This window comes from Melospiza georgiana, chromosome 6 (assembly GCF_028018845.1).
Source record: "Melospiza georgiana isolate bMelGeo1 chromosome 6, bMelGeo1.pri, whole genome shotgun sequence".
Lineage (NCBI taxonomy): Eukaryota > Metazoa > Chordata > Aves > Passeriformes > Passerellidae > Melospiza > Melospiza georgiana.
The window spans coordinates 27,268,202-27,291,532 of record NC_080435.1 but is presented as its reverse complement, the minus strand read 5'-3'; the positions used below and the strand labels follow the sequence as shown (position 1 = coordinate 27,291,532).

The 23,331-nt window shown below is 42.4% G+C and overlaps 2 protein-coding genes across 7 annotated transcripts in view; both read left to right on the top strand.

Annotated features, from left to right (window-relative positions):
* The first annotated feature begins 1,036 nt into the window (after positions 1-1,036).
* Positions 1,037-7,570, top strand: OLFML1 (olfactomedin like 1). Its single transcript, XM_058026835.1, has 3 exons — positions 1,037-1,185; positions 3,077-3,365; positions 6,637-7,570. Exons 1-3 carry the CDS (start codon positions 1,060-1,062, stop codon positions 7,413-7,415), a joined length of 1,194 nt encoding a protein of 397 aa, XP_057882818.1. The 5' UTR covers positions 1,037-1,059; the 3' UTR covers positions 7,416-7,570.
* Positions 7,571-21,219: 13,649 nt separating this feature from the next.
* The window catches only part of PPFIBP2 (PPFIA binding protein 2), a 94,280-nt gene continuing 92,168 nt past the window's right edge, over positions 21,220-23,331 (top strand). For 4 of the 6 annotated variants that reach the window (XM_058025555.1, XM_058025557.1, XM_058025556.1 and 1 more), the window contains exon 1: positions 21,220-21,429. The gene's annotated coding sequence lies outside the window, so the exon portion shown is untranslated. Of the gene's footprint in view, positions 21,430-21,480; positions 21,559-21,779; positions 21,823-23,331 lie in introns of those variants that run through there. The other 2 variants (XM_058025552.1, XM_058025553.1) reach the window with 2 other exon arrangements.

Sequence of the window (23,331 nt, the reverse complement as noted above, 5' to 3'; positions counted from 1 at the left end):
GCTGTGGCACACACGCTCTCTTGAATTCTGCAATCTTCACACGAGGCAGTTAGAAAGAAAAAGAAAGCTTGGTTAATGTGATGAAAAATTAAAAAAACAAAACTGTAGAAAAAGAAAAATGGGAGGAGGAAAAAGTGAAGAGGTGGAGAATTCTGAGAAACAGAGGCATCCAGCTTGGCTTCAGATACAAAGGCAGCTTTTTAAGCTCCTAGCACATGGTTTTCTAGCAAATAGTGTTAGCATGGCCATGAGTTTTTCCAAACAAGGCATTCAGTCAGGAAAATTATGAAATCAAATAAATACAAATTGCCTCCAATGCAGTAGGCTCGTGTAAGTTAATTATAATTAATTTTTAAGTTAGACTAAGTTGAATTATAATTCCAAAAAAAGATGTCTGTCATAAACTCCACTGAATGGACAGAGCTGTGTTAAGGGTATTGTTTTCAGCTGGAAAAGTAGTGTCAAGAGAAAAAGGAGGAGGAACTTCTTTTAAAAAGAGTTTTATGTCTGGTTTCCAGTCCCACTGTAAATAGGCTGAATAGTGGAAGTGAAATGAGTTGCTTCAGGTGGCTTTACAGGCACAGACACCCAGCACCAGACCTCCCTGTGTTCCACCCAGTGTGAATCCACTCTGACCTGCAAAGAGCACACTCTGCAGGATTGGTCACACGGGAAAGCAGATGGGAGGAGAAAGGAGGGGAAAATAAATTACTTTTATTTGTATTCTTTAATAAAATTTGGCCTACAGGCTGGATGTGACTCAGTGCTGAACATCTGGGATTGATCATAGGATCACAAACTGAGAAGTAATCATCTGGCTCCTAGAAATAAACACATTCAGTCCCTCTGCCACAATGTTACTTCCTTAATGATCGAATGCAACAGCCATTTTAAGTCCTTTTAATCTTTTCGGCCACCGTATTTTTTAACTTTTTAGTAATTTTTACTATTATTTTTTCACTTCAGATGACGGTAAATTACATTTGACCTTGGACTGGCAGCGTTTGGGATTGCCCACAGAACTGATTCACCACTTTCCTCCAAAAGCCTTCTGGTGCCATGGTAGCCTTACAGGTCCATTTCTTGCTGGTTCCATCCCTCATGAGCATCCTGGGAGCAGCACAGTACATGATGCAGGATGCAGCCCTGCTGAGCTACATTGACCAGCGTTTTCTGTCTCTGGAGGTATGTGCCTGATGAATTCTTCTGCAGCAAAAGAGGCTTGAAAGTGTGTGGATGTTCTGGGGGCAGGACAGCCTGTATGATATGTCAAATCAGGAGGGTGAATTTCCAGCTTTGTCCAATGGATGAGTAAAATCATGGCTAAAACTTTAACTGTAATGATCCCAACTCACCGCATTGTTTGTTGCAGGATAAAATTTCATAATGCTATGTTTTTATTCTAATTTGTATTTTTTTTAAATGGCATCATTGAATTTAGCTAAAAATGCAAATGTTTATACAGAACTGTTACAAACCATCCTAGCGAGCAGTATAAACATATTTTCACCTGTAGAAGTGCTGTCAAGTATTTGTTAGCAAGGAGATAGAAATTTATCAGGTATTTTTCTCCTGTGTGCAGATATCCCCACCTGGAAGGGCAGTTTAAGACACATTCATGCAAACCAGCAGTCTATCTGCACTTCAAATAAACCCTTAATATCAGAGAGACTGAAATGCAGTCCTTTCAATGCCTTGAATTCCTTTCAATTACTTATATAAATGTACCACTTCTTGCTTTTTTCCTACGGTAAAAAGCTACCAGTACTGCAAAATACGTCTTCAGTATTGGTGTGTTACCATCATATATTGTTTATTTTTAATTATTGACACGTCCCTGGCTCCTGGCTTGCATTTTCAGACTCACAGAGAAGCTCTAACTTGCCTGATTTGATGTCCCTTTCCATACAAAGCCCTCACTAGTCTTATCTTCTCAACACTGAAGGATTAACCTGATATTCTCTTCCCACTGTGTAGATGGAGATTTACATTTTCGTTGCCACTCTAGGAGTAGCTTCACCTGGCAATTTCTATTCCTTTGGCACCCATTAAAAATGAGGTAACCTGTGGCATTTGGCGCAAGGGGCACAAAAGGAACAGGACAGAGAAGTGAGGCAGATACTGATGACAGCACTTGAAAGCATTTAAAATAAAGGTTTTGTAGAAAGCAATTAAGCAACTTCGTGGGGGCTTATGGTCTTGTATAAATGGGGGAGAGAGGATGTGGCACAGAAAGCACAGCTCACAAAGCAAACCAACCAAAGATCTGCTCAAATTCCTCATCTTCCCAAAGTGGCAGCTGAACTACTATTTTCAGGATACCTATGAAGCAGCTGCATTGCAACAGAGAAATATATTTCTTACCTTTGAAAACCCTGATAATTTGAATTTAGGTGTAAAAAATAGGTTTTTTGCTTTCTATGTTTGGGGGGGTTTGTTCTTATTTTTTTTTTGTTGTTGTTGTTGTTTTGGGTTGGTCATAACTTCTCCAAGGACTTTTCCTGGGGAAGGCAGTGAGAAGCACAGAGAGAAGAAGAGAAAACAATTCTTGTCTCTATTCACTGCTCCTGTTGTTTTTGCACATGTGGAATGTGTTATGGAGATTGTTTACCCGAAGTGACTTGTTCATTGGACGCTGGTGAAGGTTGTTTTGATTCCTTGGCCAGTTGGGTCAAAGCCGTGTCATGGCTGTCTCCAGACAGACACAGGGTTTTCTTTAGTATAGTGTAGTATTCTTTAATATAGTATCTCTTTAGTATGTAATTTAGCGTAGTAGTAGTGTAATATTATAGCTTAATAAAGCATTTGTTCAGCCTCCTGAACCAAGGAGTCAGAGCACTGTTGGGGTCATCCTGAAATGACGTGTCAAGTCAAAAAAAATGTGGATTTTTGTCCAGATTTTTGAATTCTGTGCCAGTCTGAGATGTTCTCCTCACACAGACACCCTGGGCTGGAATAGGTGGGTGCAGGGCACTGGGAAGGAGGGAGCAGCAGGGTTGTGAAAGTGACCATGAGCGAGGTCACGGGGTGCACACAGAATACCCACATCTGTTCTCTTCCCGTGCGCTGGCTGAAGAGGAGGCTGGAGAAGTGCAGCCAAGACCTGCTGGAATACGTGGACGAGTTCAGGGAGCTCTCCAAGGCGGCGCTGGCCCGCCTGGCAAGGCTGAGCACCGACAAGGCTGAGCTCAAGGGGGAGGTGGAGAATCTGCTCACGAGGGTCGAGCGCGCCCAGAGGGACATCGACTATTTCGGATCCCTCACGGATTCCAACGCCTGCGTGGAAGTGCACGAGGACCTGCTGAAACAGCAGCTGCTGGAAGAGGCAGAGGAGAAAAAGAGGCTTAAACTCATGCTTAACGCAAGTAAGAGCAGTTTGTTTTTCAGAGCTTCAGTGTGAGCAGTCCCACGTGCGTGTGCTGGCGCAGGGATAAGAGATTTTCATCGGCAAGGGGGTTTGGGCTGTGTAAATGCAAGACTTATAAAACCCATGTATATGCAAGAAAGGTATGGGAGAGGGAGGGAGGAAAATACAGTTCAAACATTCACTTTGCAGAAATTCTACTGCATATCAAATTAATTCTTTGGAAGTTACTTTTTTATTATAAAATCAGGTAAAATCCTCTGGAGGTGTGATGTTGCAAAGTCACAGAAAAACACATTTCTGAGTACTGCAGCTGTACTAAGGAAGTAATAGTGGTCTTTGCTTTTTGGACTAGGCAGGGTCAAAACTTCAACTCAAAAGTAAATTCATGGGTTAATAAACTAATTAATTTACTTCTACAATTTTTACCAGCTTTACTATCCTGCTCTGTCATCCTTCCTGTCCTTGTCCCCTCCTTTAATAAGAGAGCACACTGGCTTGGCTGTCAGCAAAGCTTAGTTCTGATTTGTAGATTTGGTGTTATGGTACCTAGCATGAAAAATACATGCACAATCTATAATTTTTTTAAAACAAATGACATTTCTTAATTATCTTTACGTTAAGAAGTTTTGGTATGGATGTAAACTATATTTTACAGACAAATTTAAAGAAGACTTTTCATAGTAGTAAGAAATGAAGAGTAAATAATAAGAGATACAAACTGAAATTTTTAAAAAGTGAGTGAAAGAACTTTAGCATCATCAATTATACAATTCCACTGACTTCAGCAGAATGAGGTTGATTTAATTTTACACAGAAATTTACAATTTCTGCTTAGACTTTTTAAACAAATCAGTATTAATGCAGATGCTTACAGAAGCAATCACCTATTCTGCTTCTGAGTCTCCCCATACTCCACAATTCAGTGCTCTGAATATCAATAGTTCTGTTTTCCATTTAGAGAACTTTTGAACATCAGGCATTTTTTTCAGAGAGGAAAAAAATTGGAGATTTTTAAATTGACTGCAGTTAAGGCACTTTGAAAATTGTACCTTTCTGAGAGTTTCAGAGGGGAAAAAATTACTTTACATTTTCCTTTGTTGGAAATTATTACTTTTAACTTTATTGTAGCAGCTCATAGGAACTTTACTTTCAATTTGTTCTCTACTGTCAGTACTAGTCAGATGCTTTTCCCATTGAATTTGATGCCAGAAGTATTCCCTGTGCAGATTTTACAGCACTTAGAAAAAGTAGGAAGATCCTCAACTCTAGAAAATAGCAGCTCTTCTTCTATGCTTTCATGTCTTAACCAGACTCTATGATTATTTTTGCTGAGTCATTTCAAAAATATAGCAGAAAAGAGGGTTTTTAAGTCCAGCTTTGTTACTGTGTTTGGGTCAAGTTCACACAGAAAGTAACAATCAGACAAAAATCTGGTTATTTCCCCTGGAGAGGAAGATGCTGCTAAGGCTGCCTAGGGTTTTTGATTCAGCACCTTTAATTTTTTTTTAATCTATCTGATCAATAAATGTTAGGTTTGAGAGAGCTGTTGCGGCTTGCTCAGGGAAGGCACTTCTAGAGTGAGGACTCCTCTGAAGGAAAAAAAATACACTTTGTAGCAGCAATATCCAAAAGCTTTGATTAGAGGGTATCAGTGCACACAAATTACATAAAGATTGCTTTCTACAGGCAACTGGAGTATTGCCACTGACTTCAATAGGTTCCTATCAGGCCAAGCAGGGGGGCTGGTTTTGCTTTCTCCATTTCATCTGCTGCCAGAACTTCCTGCCTTGGAGCTTTGTTTGTCCTGTTTGCTGAAATGGCTGCACTCCACCGAAAGCAATTCTTTCAACTTCAAATGCTGCACCCTGTAATTTATGAGTGCCTTTGGTAAACAAGCTTGGTTAATATGCTTTGCAATAGTTTTGTTGTTTTTTTTTTTCCTGGAAAGGATGCTGCCTGATAAAGATCTCAGAGTCTAAATGCCTGCGTCCTCCCAGGCTTGGTGCTTTCTGGTCTGAAACCTCCCTGCAGAGGGCACAGGAAATGTGAAGGAGCCAGAGCTGTGACTTGAGGCCAGTTTTAACCCTACAGGGAGGTAAAGAGCTGGGTGGCTCCACCAGCCACGCTCCTGGCACAGGAATTGGCAGCACAGACACCACACTAGCTCCTTCAAAGGCCGCCTCAGTGCACGCACACCCCTGCTCGTGTGATCTATATCCTGTTCTGCTCCTTTCTGTGCAGGTGTTGGGAAGGTGAATGGGAAGATAACCCAGTTTTTTGGCTTTCAGTTATGCAGAACTGTTTTTTGTTTCTATTTATACTATAAATGCATAACAAAGAGGCTATCTGAGGATAAGACCAGTCCTGAAACAAAAAATACTATACATGTAGATAATGGATTTTAATTTGTATGCCTCCAACAAGAAATAAATCTGATTACTTTACTGTGTTGATCTAAACCAGAAGTCAGTTTTCTGAAGTAAAAATTATAGCCCTGTAAACAGGCAGACAAGAATAATCACAAAATCACTAACTGTGCTCTTGGTCTCCTCTCAGACACAAAAACATCCAAATATTTTGGATAACACTGGTGTAATAGAACAAAACCAAGCACTCTACAGGTAGATGAAGATATTACAGTTTTATTAGCAGGAATATATAATAATATCATAATATTATTCAAATATAATATATATTAATATATATTATATATTAATATATTATTGTATAATCATTATAGAAAATATTATATATAATATATATGGTTATATTGTTATTTTATATAATATTATTCAAATATACTATAATATTATTCACATATATGATATATGATATATTATTGAATAATCACTATATAATATATTCTTATATAATATAATATATATATTGATATTTTATATAAATATTCAAATATATTCAAATATACTATAATATTATTCACATATATGATATATTATTGTATAATCATAATAGAATATATTATATAATATACAGTATATATTATTATATTGATATTTTATATAAATATTATTAAAATATATTCAAATATACTATAAAATTATTCAAATATAATATATAAAACTATTCTCAGTACTATTTACCAGAGCCTGCTGACACCTTTACTGATACATTGACTCTTTTTTGAGTCAATCACCTTTACTGATATATTGATGAATTAAAAGGAAACTAAGTAATTCAAATAAAAGAAACTCGAAAATTTACAGATATTCTAATTTTATTTTTCTTTGCCTTTGGTAATTTCCTTGCAGGTTGTGACCACATGCTTGCAGGTATTAGGTCCCTGAAGGTGGTTAAGAAGACTGGAGGAAAGCACGGCTCTTGGATGAAAGACCCTGGCAAAAAGCACGCCAAGATTTATTTATTAAGCGGCTCTGTGAATAACGTGGTTTTGGAATTTGCAAATATCATGGCTTTCATGGAGAACAACCAGACTCTGAAGGCTCGCAGAGTGCCCTTGCCAGTGCCCTGGGAAGGAACTGGCCACGTCATCTACCAGGGTTTCCTCTTCTACCACAGGCACGGCTCCTTGAATGAGATCGTGAAGTTCCACCTCCAGAGAAGGAGCGTGGCTGACCAGATGCTGCTGCCAGGGGCTGGGAGGATTCCTGCCTACCAGCTCTCTCCGCAGACAAAGATAGACCTGGCTCTGGACGAGCAGGGGCTGTGGGCCCTCCACGCAGAGCCAGAGACCGGGGGGAACATTGTCCTCACCAAAATCAACCCCGTGGCCATGGCGGTGGAGCACAGCTGGGACACGCCCTGCAGCAGCAGGGATGCTGAGGCAGCTTTCATGGCCTGCAACACCCTGCACGTGGTCTACAACTCTCCTTCTGGGGGCTCCTCCCGTATCCAGTGCGTTTATGATGTTCTGGGGGCTCTGAATGCTCACACAAACCCAGGACTGCATTTCCCAAAACGCCAGGGTGGCCACTCCAGCGTGCACTACAATCCTAAAGAGAAGCAGCTCTTCGCTTGGGGTGATGGGTCCCAGATCATTTACAAACTTCACACAGAGAAGAAAGTTTAAAACATTCAGCAGCTTTTCAAGCAGACCTAAAAGCCACCAGTCCCAGGTGAACACAGCCTTTTATGTGTATTAAAATTGCATTATACCCAGCTGTTACAACTTTCATCCATTTTACGTAACTTAAGATTTATGTACCCCAGTAATCTTAAAGCCCAATAAAGAATATGTGAAGAATGAATGAATATAAATTACATGATGACTAACTGCCACACATACACAACCCCTCTTGCCCCCCCCAAATTAAAGTCTAAGGTTAATTTGAAAACAAATAATAGCCCATTTCTGACACCTTCTCTTCCTATTGAAACTATGTTTTCTGTTTCAATGCCATGGAAATCAAATCAGAAATCCTTCCTGTCCAAAACACAGTCTGACACCCTTTCCTAGTCTGAAGATTACTATAGAAAGCCTTTTAGTAAGCAGTATAAAATCACATGCTTCCAGAGAAATTAGATATCAGTTTTAACGGGAGAGGTTTATTTTACCACAAACATGGTTTATATTTAACGTAGAACTCTCATACATCACATCAAGGCTACTCCTGTTCATTGAACCTCTAGAGTATTTCCATGAAAATTCCACACTTCCTATCCATATAGCTGTAAAGACCACTGTGCATCCTGCCAGTACATTAGCTGCAGCCCAATATTCACTTTTTTCAGCTTCAAGGCACCACTTTTCACTATTTTTGAGCATATCGCTGTTTGCGTGTCAGAAGGAATGCTCCTAGGTGAGCTCTTCTGGGTCACACACCACTTTGGAAGGTTTTACGTGTCACTCTTTGTTGTTATTGTCACAAGGTCTCTTTCAGCATCTACTTGTGAGGCATTTGCCCCAATGTTTCAGCTCCCATTGGTTACAGCAGAGTCTTTCTCATCCTATCCTCCACGTCCAGGAAAAGGTGGCTCAGGTGAGCAGGGCATGGCACTGCTCAGTCCTGGGTTTGGGAATCACAGACAGACTCTAGGTATTTTTGTTTCAAAAATAATGTTTAAGATGTTCAATAATGTATAAAAAAAAGGCTTTTAATGTTAAATACAGGTATAGATTGTATTTTTTATTTATTTTAATGACAGCTGCATGTCTAATAGCAAACAAACAAACACACCAAAAAAAAAAAACTCTGAAAAACCACAAATAATGGTACTTGAAAAGCAGTCCACAGCTGTTGCTACGGAAAAGCCCATTTTGTTCATTACACTGAGAGAGCTGTTGTTCTGTTTAAAAATACCTTCCAGAGAACAGCCAGATATCAGGGAATGATTTTGAAAAGGAGTTCCAGAGCACAATTATGCTTTCCTGGCTGAAAGGCACAATTTGGCCTTTTATTCCTCCTCTGTAAAATTACAAACATGTAAATGCCTGAAAACGGTATCAGCCACCTCTGTGAGAACTTTAACTGGAAATTCTGTGTAACTTCCTTTATTTAAGAAATAAAGTCTTTGGGTGCAAATGTGGATTGAATCTGCTTTTTAGAAGAGGGGTTCTTGGGATGTGCTTCGTGCACAGACAAAAAAACAACTTAAATCACTTAAATCAGCATTGCTCACACTCTTCCTGGAGCACAACATAGTCCAGGCCACTGGTGCTGCAGCAGGGAACAAGCTGGGTTGGGGTAGCACATGAATTTTGTGTCTATAGTGGCAGCAGCATCTCTGGGCTTACAGCACCGGGGACAGGTGAGGGATTCATATCTGTGAATGTGGTCTGCTCTGCTGATCAGTGAACATTCTTGTAAGAAAAAGGTGGCAGGCACTCTCCTCCAGCTTCCTGGTAATCTCTGAAATATGTATGATGATTTCATTAATTTTCATAACATAGCAGACAAGCAGATATTTTTGAGAATGTCAAAAGGACTGTCTGTTCAGAAAGAGAAAGGAAAGAATGACAAATATCTGAACTGAATAATCTTCTCCAAGACAGCAGTCTCCAAAAGGCAAGGACAAAGGACTGTCAGGAGGCAGGAGACAGCCATGACAAGACTGCATGAAAGAGGGCATTGACTTCCAGTTCAGGTAGATGATACGATTGTTACCATGGAAATGGAATTGGTACAAGGGGACCAACACAGAGGAGTCTTCATCAGGAACAAAAAGCACAAATGAGTTTATGACCTCCACCTTCACCATCTAGATAACATCCATTACTCTCCTTGTTATTCAAGTCCTTTCATGCTACACTTTCTCCATGTGCCCGCTTTGCCTGAACCACTGTGCTCATTCCATGTGAACCACTGGCTTTTTGCTTTTTCATGTCCAGACCCTCCTCTAGAGGGGAATTCGATGCCCTGTGCTCTGACAGCAGGATCACCATCCTCCCAACAACAGCAGCACTCCTCAGTGCTTTGGCTGTGCTGCAGGTCCCTCACCCCTTCAGCGACATTGCTGTCACCTCATCCTTTTCCTGCCCCTTTCCATTGTGAGAGCAGGTTTCACTGCACAGATGCTCCTCATTTCCCTGCCCTCCATTCCCTCTGCCATCTCTGCCCCAGAAAGGTGGCTCAGGTCAGAATAATCTGCAGTGATCATGTCCTGTTTGCACTTGGAGCTGTCAGAATTATCACAGACAGAAAAGTTTTCAGCTCTCTCGGTTTATTGACACCCACGTGATGAATTTGAGCTTTCTGACATCCATGTGCTTTCTTATTTGGATTTTGCGGATACCAAGGATATGTGCCTGCTAAAAACAACTTAACCAGTAGAGCAGAGTATGCTGCTAGGAGCATGCCAGTTTAACTGTGTTTATTTTCACAGCGCCCATCGGAGATAAGCTCATTTGGCAGAAAATAATCCTCCTGTCTCTTTTTTCTTCTTCATTCCCACCTGCCTGAGTCTGGAGGATGAAAGCCCCTTTTAGTATTCACTCAAGCAGGCACCATTTCAGAAAAACACACACTATATGTTTGTGACAGGTGGGTTTATCACTAAAAAATGCAACTGTTGTCACCCTGCTCTGTTATGGTGCATGTTTTTCCCCCTGTGCTGTTTCCCACTCAGTTGCATGGAAGCTCAGCAAAGAAACTGCAGAATCAAAACCATTAAAATGCAGCTCACTCTCCTAATACTGAAGAAATAGCTCCTCCTGAAGGCAGAAATCAGGACCTGTGGCTTTTTGAGTTGTTTGAACTTTCCCTGGGTTTCCGTTGCATAGAGGAAAATAACATTTTATTACACTTCCACCAGATTGAGCCCTGAGCCAGAAAAGGGAATGTGCAGAATCCCAGAATAAATAAAGTTGGAAAAGATCTCTGAGATTATCGAGTCCAATCTTTGACCAGGTACCATGACACCTCCAGACATGGTGACTCTACCACCTCCCTGGGCAGCCCCTTCCAATGTCTAAACACCTTTCTGCTGGTGACATCTGGTTATTGCTGAGTCTTCTTTCCTGATGTTCATACTGGCATGGGTGTAATTTGTCTCAGAATTTAGTTTTGCAAAATATATCAAAAGCCCTTGTTATTTTAAACCACTTTTTAGAATGATTTCGAACAAGTAAAACCTTTATGTGGAAAATGTTAATAAAAGAACCTTCTTAATGCTCCCTGTGCCAGTGTCATATTTATTGCAGATAACCATCTAATGTTGCACTCATTTGCCTTGGAAATATGATTGGCATAAAGTTGTTGAAAAATGGAACATTTTATAATTCTTATCTCGGTACCCTTGTCCTATATTTGTGATAGATGAGGTTAGAAATAATATTTTCATGAGGATGTCCAAGTAAAAATCCCTTTAATAGAGGGTTATTACACTACATTGTTCTGTGACCTCAAAGTTAGTCATAATTTTCTTATTCTTAATAAGGAAAATGAAAGAATCCAACATGTGAACACTAATTGCTAATGCAACAAGTTAGATCATGAACATCTTATACACTTTTCTATTATCCAATCCTTTGTTATAATTAATCTTCTATGTAGAATTTTTGGGAGCAGGGTTTAAATTTTGTACTTCTCCCATAATTCCTGAAACTCTCTGTAATTATTAACAAATACCCAGACAGAATTAAGTGCTTTAGTGGACTTTTTAAATATAGGTTTTTCAGCCTATTTAATTAAAGCACTACATGCGCTTTATCAGAATATTTAATTTAAAAAATGCATATGACCAATGGCTTTTTCTTCTAAAGGCCTTATAGTGCTGGCATTATCACTTCAGCTGAAGGTTAGAAGATAAAGTGTCAGCATCATTTTCTGTGCACATTCTCAGTTTGAAGCCAGTAGCCGTTCCATGCAGACGGATGGCTCTCCTCAGAGGAGCTCCAAAGATTTACTTTGGCCTTATGCTCACAGTGTGTTTTTCCAAAAGCATTTTTAATGTGTCTGCAAGCTGCATCCTGCTTTCATGCCAGCTCTCCAGTGCCACATGTACAGCTGTGTCTGGCTTTGAAAAGATAGGTGGCTGCTAAGGAAGGCAGCAACATTCCTTGAAATGGAAAATGAAAACCCCCTCCCTCTGAATTATTGTAATTTTGAAATTAAGGGGCTCTCAGGCAAAGATATGGGAGTAGGAATAACCGTTCTATATAAGGAAAATAAAAAATACAAATGCAATAATACAAAAATAAAAATAAAACACTGCCAGAGTGAGAGCAGTCCCTGCCCCCTGTGTGTCAGGGAGGTGTCCCAGCCCCATCCCATGGGGGCTCAGCCCTCCTGCAGTCCCAGCTGTGGCTCTGCTGCAGCCGGGATCCTGCACAAGGGGGGAGTTTTCCTCTGCAGCTCCAGAGCTGCTGGAGATGGGCCTGGGCTCCCTCTGGCCATGCAGGGCAGCAGAAAGCTTCTCCTCTGGGAATGCAGGGGGCAAAGGCTGCTGGGGTGTCCCAAAGCTCAGATTGGATCCAGGTAGGAATGCTTGGCTCCTCCCCTGGGCGGAGCATCTCCCCATGGGATGCTGGGATTGGATCAGCCATGCAGGGACACTCAGTGGCCCATTAACCAAAGATAATTATTAATGAATGGCCCATTAACAGCAGAGATCTCCTGGAGGGAGGATTGGCTGTGGGAGAGATGAAGAAAAAACTGCCCCATGAACAGCAGAGAACTGCCCCACCTCTGACAGGTGGAGACAGAACACACACCCCCAGCCACATCTTGTAACCTAAGACAAGCTTGTAAAAACAGCTTTGGCACAAAAGGTACAAAACCTGCTGTAAAGCTTTAGATCCTCTTTATACAGATTCTGAAAAAATGAGGGAAATGTCTGAAATCAGATATTTCAGTCCCAGCAGCAATCACCTCTGAAGTGTGTGCAGAATTTGTATCACTGTTAAAAACACAACCTCCTATGAGGGCCTCTAAAAAGTTCTATTTCAGTAATCATTTTAGCAAAAAAAAGGAATTTTGCTGCATGCTATGAATTGCTTGTTTACTCCCCCATTTTGAGAGCTAGTAAGTACATCCAGAAAAAGAAGCATTTCCTATTCTGTTGTTTGACCATAAAATGCAAACATAAATTTTCAGGATCAATGACAGAAGTAAAGTCAAAAATGTATTGCTCTAAGTTTAAAGAACTTGCACTCAAACAAACTGAAACAACCTCTTGGCTACCCTGAATCCTTTTTTTTCCCCCATGGCATTGCTATCCTAAGAAAAACAACATATTCACATTTGTGTAGCATATTTGTTACCACTACATTCCTAGTCAGTCTGGTAAACAAATAACTTACTAAATTTCAAAGAAATGTGTAATTTGTGGTTGGGGATTATAGAATCATTAAGGCTGGAGAAGAGCTCCGAGGTCATCGAGCTTTGCCTGAACGCTGCCAGTCCACAAATAAACCACAGCACTGAGTGCCAAGGCTCCTCCTCCTTTGAGCACCTCCAGCCCCACCAGCTCCCTGGGCAGCTCTCTCCAATATTTAACCACTCTTTCAGTGAAGACATTTCTTCCTAATGTTCAACCTGAACCTCCTAGTCAGTCTGGTAAACAAATAACTTACTAAATTTCAAATAAATGTATAGGTTGTGGTTGGGAATTATAGAATCACTAAGGCTGGAGAAGAGCCCCAAGGTCATTGAGTCCAACCTTTGCCCGAATGCTGCATTCCACAAATAAACCACAGCACTGAGTGCCAAGGCTCCTCCTCCTCCTTTGAGCACCTCCAGCTCCACCACCTCCCTGGGCAGCTCCCTCCAATGTTTAACCACTCTTTCAGTGAAGACATTTCTTCCTAATGTTCAACCTGAACCTCCCCAGGTGCCACTTTGAGGACGCTCTCTCTTCTCCTCTTGCTGGTGACCTGGGGGAGAGGATGAGTCCACCTGGCTCCAGCCTCCTGTCAGGCACTTCTAGAGAGTGAGATCTCCCTGAGTGTTCTCTTTTCCAGGCTAAACACCCCCAGTTCCCTCATCTGGACTCTCCAGACCCTTGCCCAGCTCTGCTGCCCTTCTCTGGACTTACCCCAATGCCCCTCCTGCAGTGAGGGGCCCAGAGCTTTAAATATACACTTGGAATAAATCTTTTCCTCAGCAAGTTTTTACTTCAAACAATGTTTTACTAACCAATGGGTATGAAGATTGCACTTTTTTCTATCCAGGCAAATCAAAATATGTTGGCAATGGTCATATGCTTGTCTATGTTTTGGTGTTTGAAAAACAGATGAGATCTAATCTTTTTATGAAAAAACATTGGAGTTCTCCCCACCCACCTGATAAACCTCCATAGGTTTATCAGCCAGAGCACAGCACTGACATCCAGCTGGGACAATTAAGTTGCAGTTTTCTTACTAGATATGATTTTATTGACTCCCTCTATTGGAGGAAGAGGGCAAGGAAGGTGCTGCTTATCGTGTCCGCAAGCAAACTTTTTGGTGAAATATTTATATTTACATTGTCTGATAGTACTCACAACACCAAATTAACTTCAACACTGTAAATGTCAGTACCCACAAACACTGCTTTTCATTTCAGCCCTGTTTGTGTCCAAACTAAAAGAGTTTGTGGGGCTGTTTGGTGAGGACATACAACATCACATGACTGACTAGCCAGAAAAACAGCAAGGAATGCTCAAAAACAAGACGTGAATACTTTTTTGAAAAGGAATGTGATGTGTACACAGAAAGAGGATGTCTGATGATGCAAAAGCAAAGCTGAAGCTAAATTCCTTATTCATTCCATTACTTCAGGAAAACAAACATTCCATCTGTGCACTGCATAAAGCCAGTGGTTTAGGCACTCCTATGGTGAACTAGGGCTTAGGAACCAAGGAGATTTTTAAATGAGCCTGAAAAAAGTGAACGTCTTCCTAAACAGTTCAGCTAAAAGTCCCCAAAGAAATCTTAAGATCTTAAGAGCAGGAAAAAAAATCATTTACAATAGCAAAAAAATGAAACACTTCTAAGACTGAATCCATGAGCCACAATTCAGATGTGGATCAGAAAACCACTATCTAAATCTATAGTTATGACAGAAATGCAGCTTTTGTCATACCAGCAAGTTTTTGATACTGAGGTGCTTCCTTTGGCTGGACATAAATTCACACCAGGAAGAAAATAATGGTGATTAAAATATGCAAAAAAATTCTAGTTCCATATCAAGAGCAGAGCACATGTACTGCAACAAATATGAGAACCACAATCAAGATGACTGACCATCATTATTTCCTGTTCAGAGATGATTTTGTGGGAGCTAGGACCCCCTAACTATTTAATAATATTACAAGTCAAAGACAAGGTACGTTAAGAAGCTGCAAAGAATGAAATAATGCATTATGGTAAATAAATCTCAAATTTTAGATTGGATCTGTGTAAAGAAAATTAAACTGCAAATTACCTGACAAGACTTGCTCACTGCCCAAATGTCAGGATTTACAGCACTCGTAAATATCTTTTTCTATGATTAATTGTGTTTTTCCTTGAGCTAACAGAAAGCATGGCAAAGCACAAAAGCAAAGTTTTGGTTTTCAAACAGAGACAAGTTTATTTAGAGGCTTATGTAGCTGCAATCAGCATGAAATCACAAGAGGATTCAGAGGTCATGGGCAGTGAAACACAGGTTTTCTCAGTCAATCAGAACTGAGATCAAGCTGAAAACTACCCTTCTGAGAGAGCTCATGCTGGAATATACTTGGTTCCTCACCAGCTCCAGTCTCAAGGTGGCAAAATGTGCATGAAGGCTGTACAGCTTCTACCCTTAAGGTGTAGTCCAGTTTCAAGGCCAGTTAATTTTAAGAAAGTTAAAACGAATCAGGAGACAATTTCCTGGTTGCTTCTAAAATGTAATGAAAGTATAGTGACCAGGGTATGGGCAGTCATCTACAAAACATCAAAACATGCATGGAGCTCAAAGGCAGGGCAGAAGAAAAGAAGCTCTTTAGACAAAAAACAACAACCACAAAAAACACCCCAAAAAAATCCAAACAAAAAAAAAAAAAAAACAAACAAAAACCCAAAACAAAAACCCCAAAACGAAACAAAACAAAAAAAAACCAAAAAAAAAAAAACCACAAAAAAAACCCCCACAAACTCTAAGAGCAAAGAACTGCTGAAAACCTGCGATCTGTTGGATAAACAAAACAGGTCTTAGGTGCTAAATCAAGTCTCAGAAAAACACCAAGTTTATCTCTGAGGGTAGAGAGAGGAACAAAGGAAATGGGAAAATGGCTAAAATTCAGATTTCAGAGAGGCAAGAAGGGTTCCCTGACAGGAAACCTGCATTGTGCACAAACCAGGTCACGTTTCCCCAGGGAACCTGTAAATCCAGGGGCTCCCACTGCTGTGTAACTCAGGGTCAATTACTCACAATTTCCAGGCCATGCAAGCTCTGGATAACCCATGTGGATTATCAGCTGCTGGGTCCAAGACAATCCCTGGAGATCAGGACCTGCTGCTTTTCCCTGCCCTCGGCTTGGGGTTTGGGGTTTTCAGTGGGATTTTTGCTGTAATGGACCTTAATGACTGCTCTGGGACTGCCACTTAGGATGTGAACGAGCAGAGACTCAGCTCTGCAGCTGGCCACTCTTTAATCTGCCCTGTGAGGGGAATTCCCATCTCAGCAAACAGCAGAAAACAGCAGAGCAGAGCTGAGCTTGGGCATGTGAGAGAGCTCCGGAGCGTCAGCTGAGCGCCAGGAGCTGACCCTGTCTGCTCTGGCTCCTGTTGGGGTTAGATGAAAGGGGTTTAGGCTAATCTTGCCTCCTGAGAGCCGGGACAAGTCCCAGCCCACAGCTCATTCCTGCAGCTCGGCCAGCACAGGGCGTTCTGTCCCGTCACAGCTGAGCCAGGGCTGCCCCCAGGGCTGCCCCAAAACCCAAAGAGAAGGCATGAGCTGCTGCCGCTGGGTGTGGGGCTGTGGGAAAAGGGCTGAGAGAGAGCCACCACCCCCCTGACACACAGAGAGGAGCAAGGAACAACGCCATCAGGGCAAGGGACCCAGCTGGTGCCCTGCCTCCAAGCTTGCAGGTAAGCTGAACTCAGTTTTTCTGCTGTTATGGTCTCTCTTGATGTTTGAAGGGACAGGATTTCATGTGGATTTTTTTTTTTTTTTTCAATAAGAAATACCTTAAGAAAAAAAAAAAACTGACTAGATTTCCTGAAGAGATAATGTGACAATAGATATATTTTCAGCTTAATAACATCTGTAGCTCACAAGCCTTTCTAGCATGTTTTTCTTTCTATTCCCCACAACGAATTCAGGCATTTGTTGAATCCCCCAGCGGCGTGACTAAACAAATCCCACGACTGAACATCACCACGGAACACCAGCTTGCATGGGGCTGTGTTCTCTACACCAATACACTCAGCCACACAGGGTGTAAATCCTGTGTCTCCTGATGGTGAGAGCAAATGCAGATGTTGGAAACAGCTGTGCCTGCCTGAAAAGCCTGCAGCTGCCCCCCACCAGCTCTTGGTTCACTGAAGCAGGTTTGCCAACCCCAGAATTTATAAAATTTTGTTTACCTGGGGCGGGGGGAGGCAAGAACGAACGCCCCACCCCAAAACCTCTCAGGGTTTAAATCTCCTAAAGGCTGAACACGAGATGGCGCCAAGTCCTTGCAGCAGCACCGCCTAAATTTGGATAATTCCACCTGCCTCAGGTGGAATTCCAGTTACAGCGAGCAACCTCATTCATGGCTTGCTTAAATGTTTTTTAAAATGCTGAATGAAAGAGGCAACAGGCTGCTGAAAGGCTTTATTTAAGGACTGCACGTGTCAATGAAGTATTCTGGGATAAAATGGGAAGATTGGGGGAAAAGCCCCAAACTGCTCAACAAATATAGTTCTCTCTGGCAAAACCATCCACATATTGAGGAATTTTTTTAAACTGTATCATATCTGTCCTAGTAAGAAGGCCTCTCTATCATGTGTTCTGCTAAATGATGACAGAGGAAAAATAAAATTCTGGTTTCGTATCAAGGAGCTGTAGCTAATGTGCAAAATCTCATTATTCTAGTTTCTAAATGCAGAATTTCTACTTTTATGCAGGGGCAAAACATCTCTATTCAAGCTCTCAACTTGAATGTTTCAAAGTCATTCCACCAAATAGAACAAACCACAGGCATACCTTAACCAGTTAAAAAAAGAAAGTTTTCAAAGGGTAAGAGAAGGTTGTGCCAGAGGAAATTGGTGACGTGACTGGCTACAAATCTCAGCTAAAGATAAAGCGGGCTGCACTTTCTAGTGAGACAGAATGGATTAGCTGCATGGAGTCCATGGGGAAGGATCCTCCAACATATTATTTCCTGTCTGCAGCTAATTTATCCCCATTTACAGGAAGGGAAACCCCTGAGTGTTTCAATAGGTCATTTTTTTCAAAGAAAAGAGATTACACAGTATTGCAGCTTTCACCATCCTGCATCATGATGTTTATTTGTTGTTTTAATGCTGGTGTTTCCCAGCCTGCAGCCTATGAGGGCTGTGATTTTGGGGGAAGCAGTGCAACCATACTGTGGCTAACTTTTGTTGTAGTCTTGGAGAAAAGATTTCATAAAGAAGGATGTGAAATCTTGTGAGAATTCTTGAGCAAATTGCTACTAAAATATCTGAGTGGTTGGGACCGAATTTAAACTACTTTGGCTGCAACTAATTTATTCTCCTTCATAAACAGGAAAATTACAGCTTCATAAAAACCTTTCAGCAAATATAACAGCAATTTGGAACATACTGAAAAGTGATGTATCAAAAGATGATTTTTTTTTTTAATTTCCTGCCTTAGAACCATGAGTTTCTATCGAGGGAGCACAGCCATTTAGAGCCTTCATCTCAGAGTCTGTTTTGGCCCTTACCCCTCAGGGACTGTGAACCATTTTGCCACTTTTCTGCACAATCCACTAACAGGGCAAGCAGCACAAGGAAAGAACCCCTGGATGCACCAGCCTAAGCACCATCCAGGCACAATTGCAGGGTCAGGAACCTGGCCTGAACTGAAACTCAGCATTGCCAAAGTGACCCAAAATGTGACTGCGGCGCTGAGGAAGAGAAACTCGGTCAGGTCCGCCCAGTAACTTTCAAGAACATAAGAATAAACCCTGGTGATTAAATCTCATCAGGATAAACTCTGGGAAATCTCACAGAGAACTTTGTTTTTTGGGATGGAAAAAGTGAAGATGGTTGGTAAAGCCCCAGTGCTCTGCTTTGGGGCTCCTGACTTGTTTTTCTCGTGGGTCTTTTCCAAGAAGGATGATTCTGCTCTCCCTGAATAAACCCCATTGTTGCACAAGAGAGGCAAAGACTCAGCACAATGCCAGCTTTGTGACAGTCATGGGTCTGCACCGCTGCAGCAAAGACACCACTCACATGGAAGGGGCACTTCTGGAATGGTAATTAGCCAAGAGGCCAGCACAGCTGAGGGAGTGCTCCTGGAACCCGCTGCAATGACAGAGGTGCAGAACTGACTCACTTATTACAACGACAACAAACAGGACAGACAGGACCAACGAGCTAAAGGGAGCCCAGAATCAAGATTCTCTCTGCTTTCTGGTGGTGCAGCAATGTTGTGTCAAACACTAAAGAAGCTGTAAAATCACGAACCATGAACAGACAGGGGCTTGTGCTGCGTGCTCAGCCTCCCTCTGCCCCTGCCTGCTCTTCCCAAGGGAGTGGCAGTAATTGCCTCCTCATTCCAGGCCCTTCCCCTGCACTGGGGCAAGGCCCTGCTCGCCTTCCCAGCCCTGCCTGACACTGCTTCTCCCAGAAAAACTGGAGAGCAGCGTGTGCCAGCAGGGGCTTGGCGCTTCCAGGGCACAAATAAACCACGCAGGAGGAACCCTGTGTCAATGAGGCTCGCAGGTGCTGCTTCTGTCATGGGCAAAGGAGGGGAAACTGGGCTGCTTTCAACCAAGTTTTGCCCAGATTGTTCTAAATTCCACTGACTCAATGCTCACTGCCCAATAATTTTTGGTATCGGTGTTATGAGAGATGCAAATGTTATCAACCTGTGTCGTTTTCACCCCTCCTCTACGTGGCCTGTTTAAGAGGGCTACCACAAAGTTGAGCCAAAAGACAAGAAACATTCAAAAGCCAAATTAATACACAGCCCATGGATCCTTGCCAGGTTAAATTATTCTTTGGCGTGTTCAGAGATGTTTCAAAGGCATTCTACTTCACTTCCCATTTTCTCTCTCTCCCCCACCTTGGGCATGTCTGCTCTCTATGTCCAATCCTCTATCTGGAATATCTGGTATGTGATTCATAGCCTTGGTGTTTTGTGTAAATTTAAAGCAAAACTGAAATAACATGCAATTCTTCCCAAGGTCAGAGAAAGGCTCAGCTGGTAACAGGGAACAAGTTTTAACACCCCAAATACACTGGAAGATTATTCTAGGCAAAAAGAGATTCTAAAACTGAGGAGAAGTGTTGAAAGTGACAAAACTACCTTAAAAAAAACACGTGTGTTTTAGACATGCCTAAACTATTTAGGTGAAAGATACCATAATGCCAGAAAAAAAGACAGCAAACTATAGTGATCGAAATAAAACCAATCCACAAAGAGTGAAAAGTGTGTGTTAATTGCATTGTATACCTGTCTGGAATCTCTTTATCTCACTTTCTGCTAAGCAGTTACTTTTGTTTAGCCAGCTCCACGGAAAACTGACATCCCAGCCAGTGCAGCACAGGTGACCCCTTTGCTCAACAGAAATCCTTTGTCAGATTTTTGCCCATCCAGGCGCCCCAATGATCACCAGGGAGCTCCCAATGACCAAAACCCACAGCACTTTTAGTATTTTCAGGAGTGATCCTGGAATCTCTAGAGACAGAAGAAAAGATACACTTCGCGAGCGTGTTTTTGTTTAACGTTTGTGTACTTGCAGCCTTCCTGCACTTGAGATTTTTTTTCAGTAAAAAAACACTCATTAGATCGTTGACTCCTGTTCAAAAACCAGCCTCTAATGCTGATTTTTTTTTTTTTTGCAAGTAAATGCTGATATGAAATAGCTATAACAATATAAATATGCTGTTATTTCACTAAGAGAATTAGAGCCGGCAAGAAGTGCTTTAAGTAGAGAAACACCTGATTTTTTAAAAATCTTTGGAGCAGTCGATGTTTTCCTCGGTCAATGCCCGTGTTAACCTGGAAGACCCCCGGGGGACGGGAAAACGCACAAAAAAAAAAAAAAAAAAAAAAAAAAAAGGAGAAAAACCAACATAAACCAAATACTTTCGATTGCAGCAATAGCGAAGCTGTGCAGAGAATTCCCGGAGCGCTGGGATTCCCTGGAGCACCTGCCCGCGCCGGGGGGGGGCGCAGCGCCGGGCGCCGTCACTCGGGGGCGGCCCCGAGCGCGGCCGGGAACGGGAACAGCGGGACCGGCGCTGGAAAGGGAAAGAGATCGGGACTGGAACGGGATCGGGACAGGGACTAGAAAGGGATCGGGGCTGGAAAGAGCGGGCCCGGCTGTCCCAAGTGTCACGACTGTCCCGGAGCTGCGGAGGCAGCGCCGGGGACGATTAAGAGGACCAGAAGCAGGACAAGGACCAGGACCAAGAGCAGGAGCAGAACCAGAAGCAGGATAAGGACCAGGACCAAAAGCAGGACCAGAATCAGGACCAGGAGAAGGACACGGATCAGGATCAGGTCAGCGGGCCCGGGGTATCCGAGCGCGGCCGCTCTCGGCGCTGCTGCCGCCGCTCCTGTTGCTCTCCCCACTCCATCCCATCTCATCCAAAAGCAGCGGGGCTTTTAAACAGCCGCGGCTCCTGCGAGGTAAATATTTATCCTCCCGAGCTGCAGTTGGACTGGCAGGTCGGTAAATAAAGCGCTTTGTTGGCGGAGGGCAGGGGGTTCAGCCAGCTGATGACACCCAGCTGCAGGCCGGCTCTCTAAGGTGGGAGCCCTCCCCTTCCTCCCCTCTCCAGGCTTTGACAATCAACTATAAAAAAGCGGTGAAAAGAGGTGGTTTAGAGGCCGTTCGGGACAAAGTAGCTGGAAGATGAAGCTGTCTGTTCAAGCAGCACAGAGATAAGGAAGGTAAGGGCTTGTCAAGTGGTTCCCCAGTCCCGTGGGCTAGCGCTGCTCTGATAAAAACATCTCCTCCTGACATCTGCAAGAAGGATAAGGAACCACCCTGCTTCGTGCATGGTCCTCTGCTCAGCTTTGCATGGGGCAGGAGGAGATGCTGAAGATCATTTTGGCAGGTCTGACTGTGTGTGGGTGTAGTGCAATGCCTGCCTTTGAAGACTTGTGTGTACTGTGCTTCGTATTTCCACGGCCAGAAAAGGTCATTTGCAATTTCAGATTTTTAATTTTAAGGTTGTGGAAGGAGGGGATTCACTGCGGGGTGCTTCTCTGGGGTTATTTTGTTGGGTTTTTTACTAAAAGGAGTATATGAACAAGTGCATAAAAGACTTCTTTCTGAAACTGCTGTGGAAATGTGGAAAGAGCAGGTGGGAGGGCAAAGAAAGCAGAATTCTAGCTTTCCATGTTTATTTATTGACTTTGCCTGTGTTCCTGATTTTTACTTGCATCTGCTGTTTGAACTTTAAACCAATGAATCTTTAAGTTTCATTCCATCTTTCTAATGGAGAAATACTTTGAATAAAACTCAGTACACCAGGAAAGTGCAAGGTCAGACTGGGACAACCATAAGCAAATATGGGTTGTTAATTTTTAGATGATATGGGTTTTCCATCCACTTGCTTCTAATTCCAGTTGAGAACAATTGTAAAGGCCTCTTGAACCTGAAGGAAACCCAGAGAGGTAGAACTCAAAACCACCCAATTTTGTCTTGAGGACAGGTATAGCTTGGTACCAGAATATGAGGAAAAAAAATATGTAATAATAATATCATTTATAATGTAGAAAGTAATTTCAAGTCCCCAGTAACAAGACTTAAGCTGAGGGATAACTCAAGACTGGTCTCACCACTGACTGCTGAAGTTTTTTTCTGTTGTAGAGACACATGGCTTGCCTGTAACTCTTCTGAACTAATGTTAGCATTGGTTTTGAAAGCTTAAATACTTTATTTACCTGAGCCAGGTAGTAATCAAACATCCTGACAAAACATACAGCAGCTTATCTGTCACCCATCTGGGGCTCTGCCCTATGGGAAGCCCAAATTAAAGGAAGGGGTAGGGACTGGGTTGAACTGTGTGGCTGGAACGTGGTAGGAATTGAGCTGGGAGTGTTGTTCCTGATTCCAGCTTCCCTGGCTGCTTTCATCTCCTGTCCCAGGAAGCAGAGGGATTAGAGGGATGGTGCAGAGGGCACTTTCTGCTGCTGCCATCCCTGTTTCACCCCTATCCACATGCAGATAAACAGGGGAGACAGGAAGGAGGTGGGAAAGGAAAGGTGAGATAATAAAAGTTATCTTCCCCTCACTCCTCCTGTATCTGATCTCACTTCATCTTTCTTCATGTGGTATCAGCAGTGTGGAAAAGGGATCAGGAGGTGTGTGTGTGTGTGTCCAGCAAAGGGAGAATGTTTGGGTGTAGGCACAGACCACAGAAGGGCTCTCTGGGCTCTTGGATCCATTCTCCC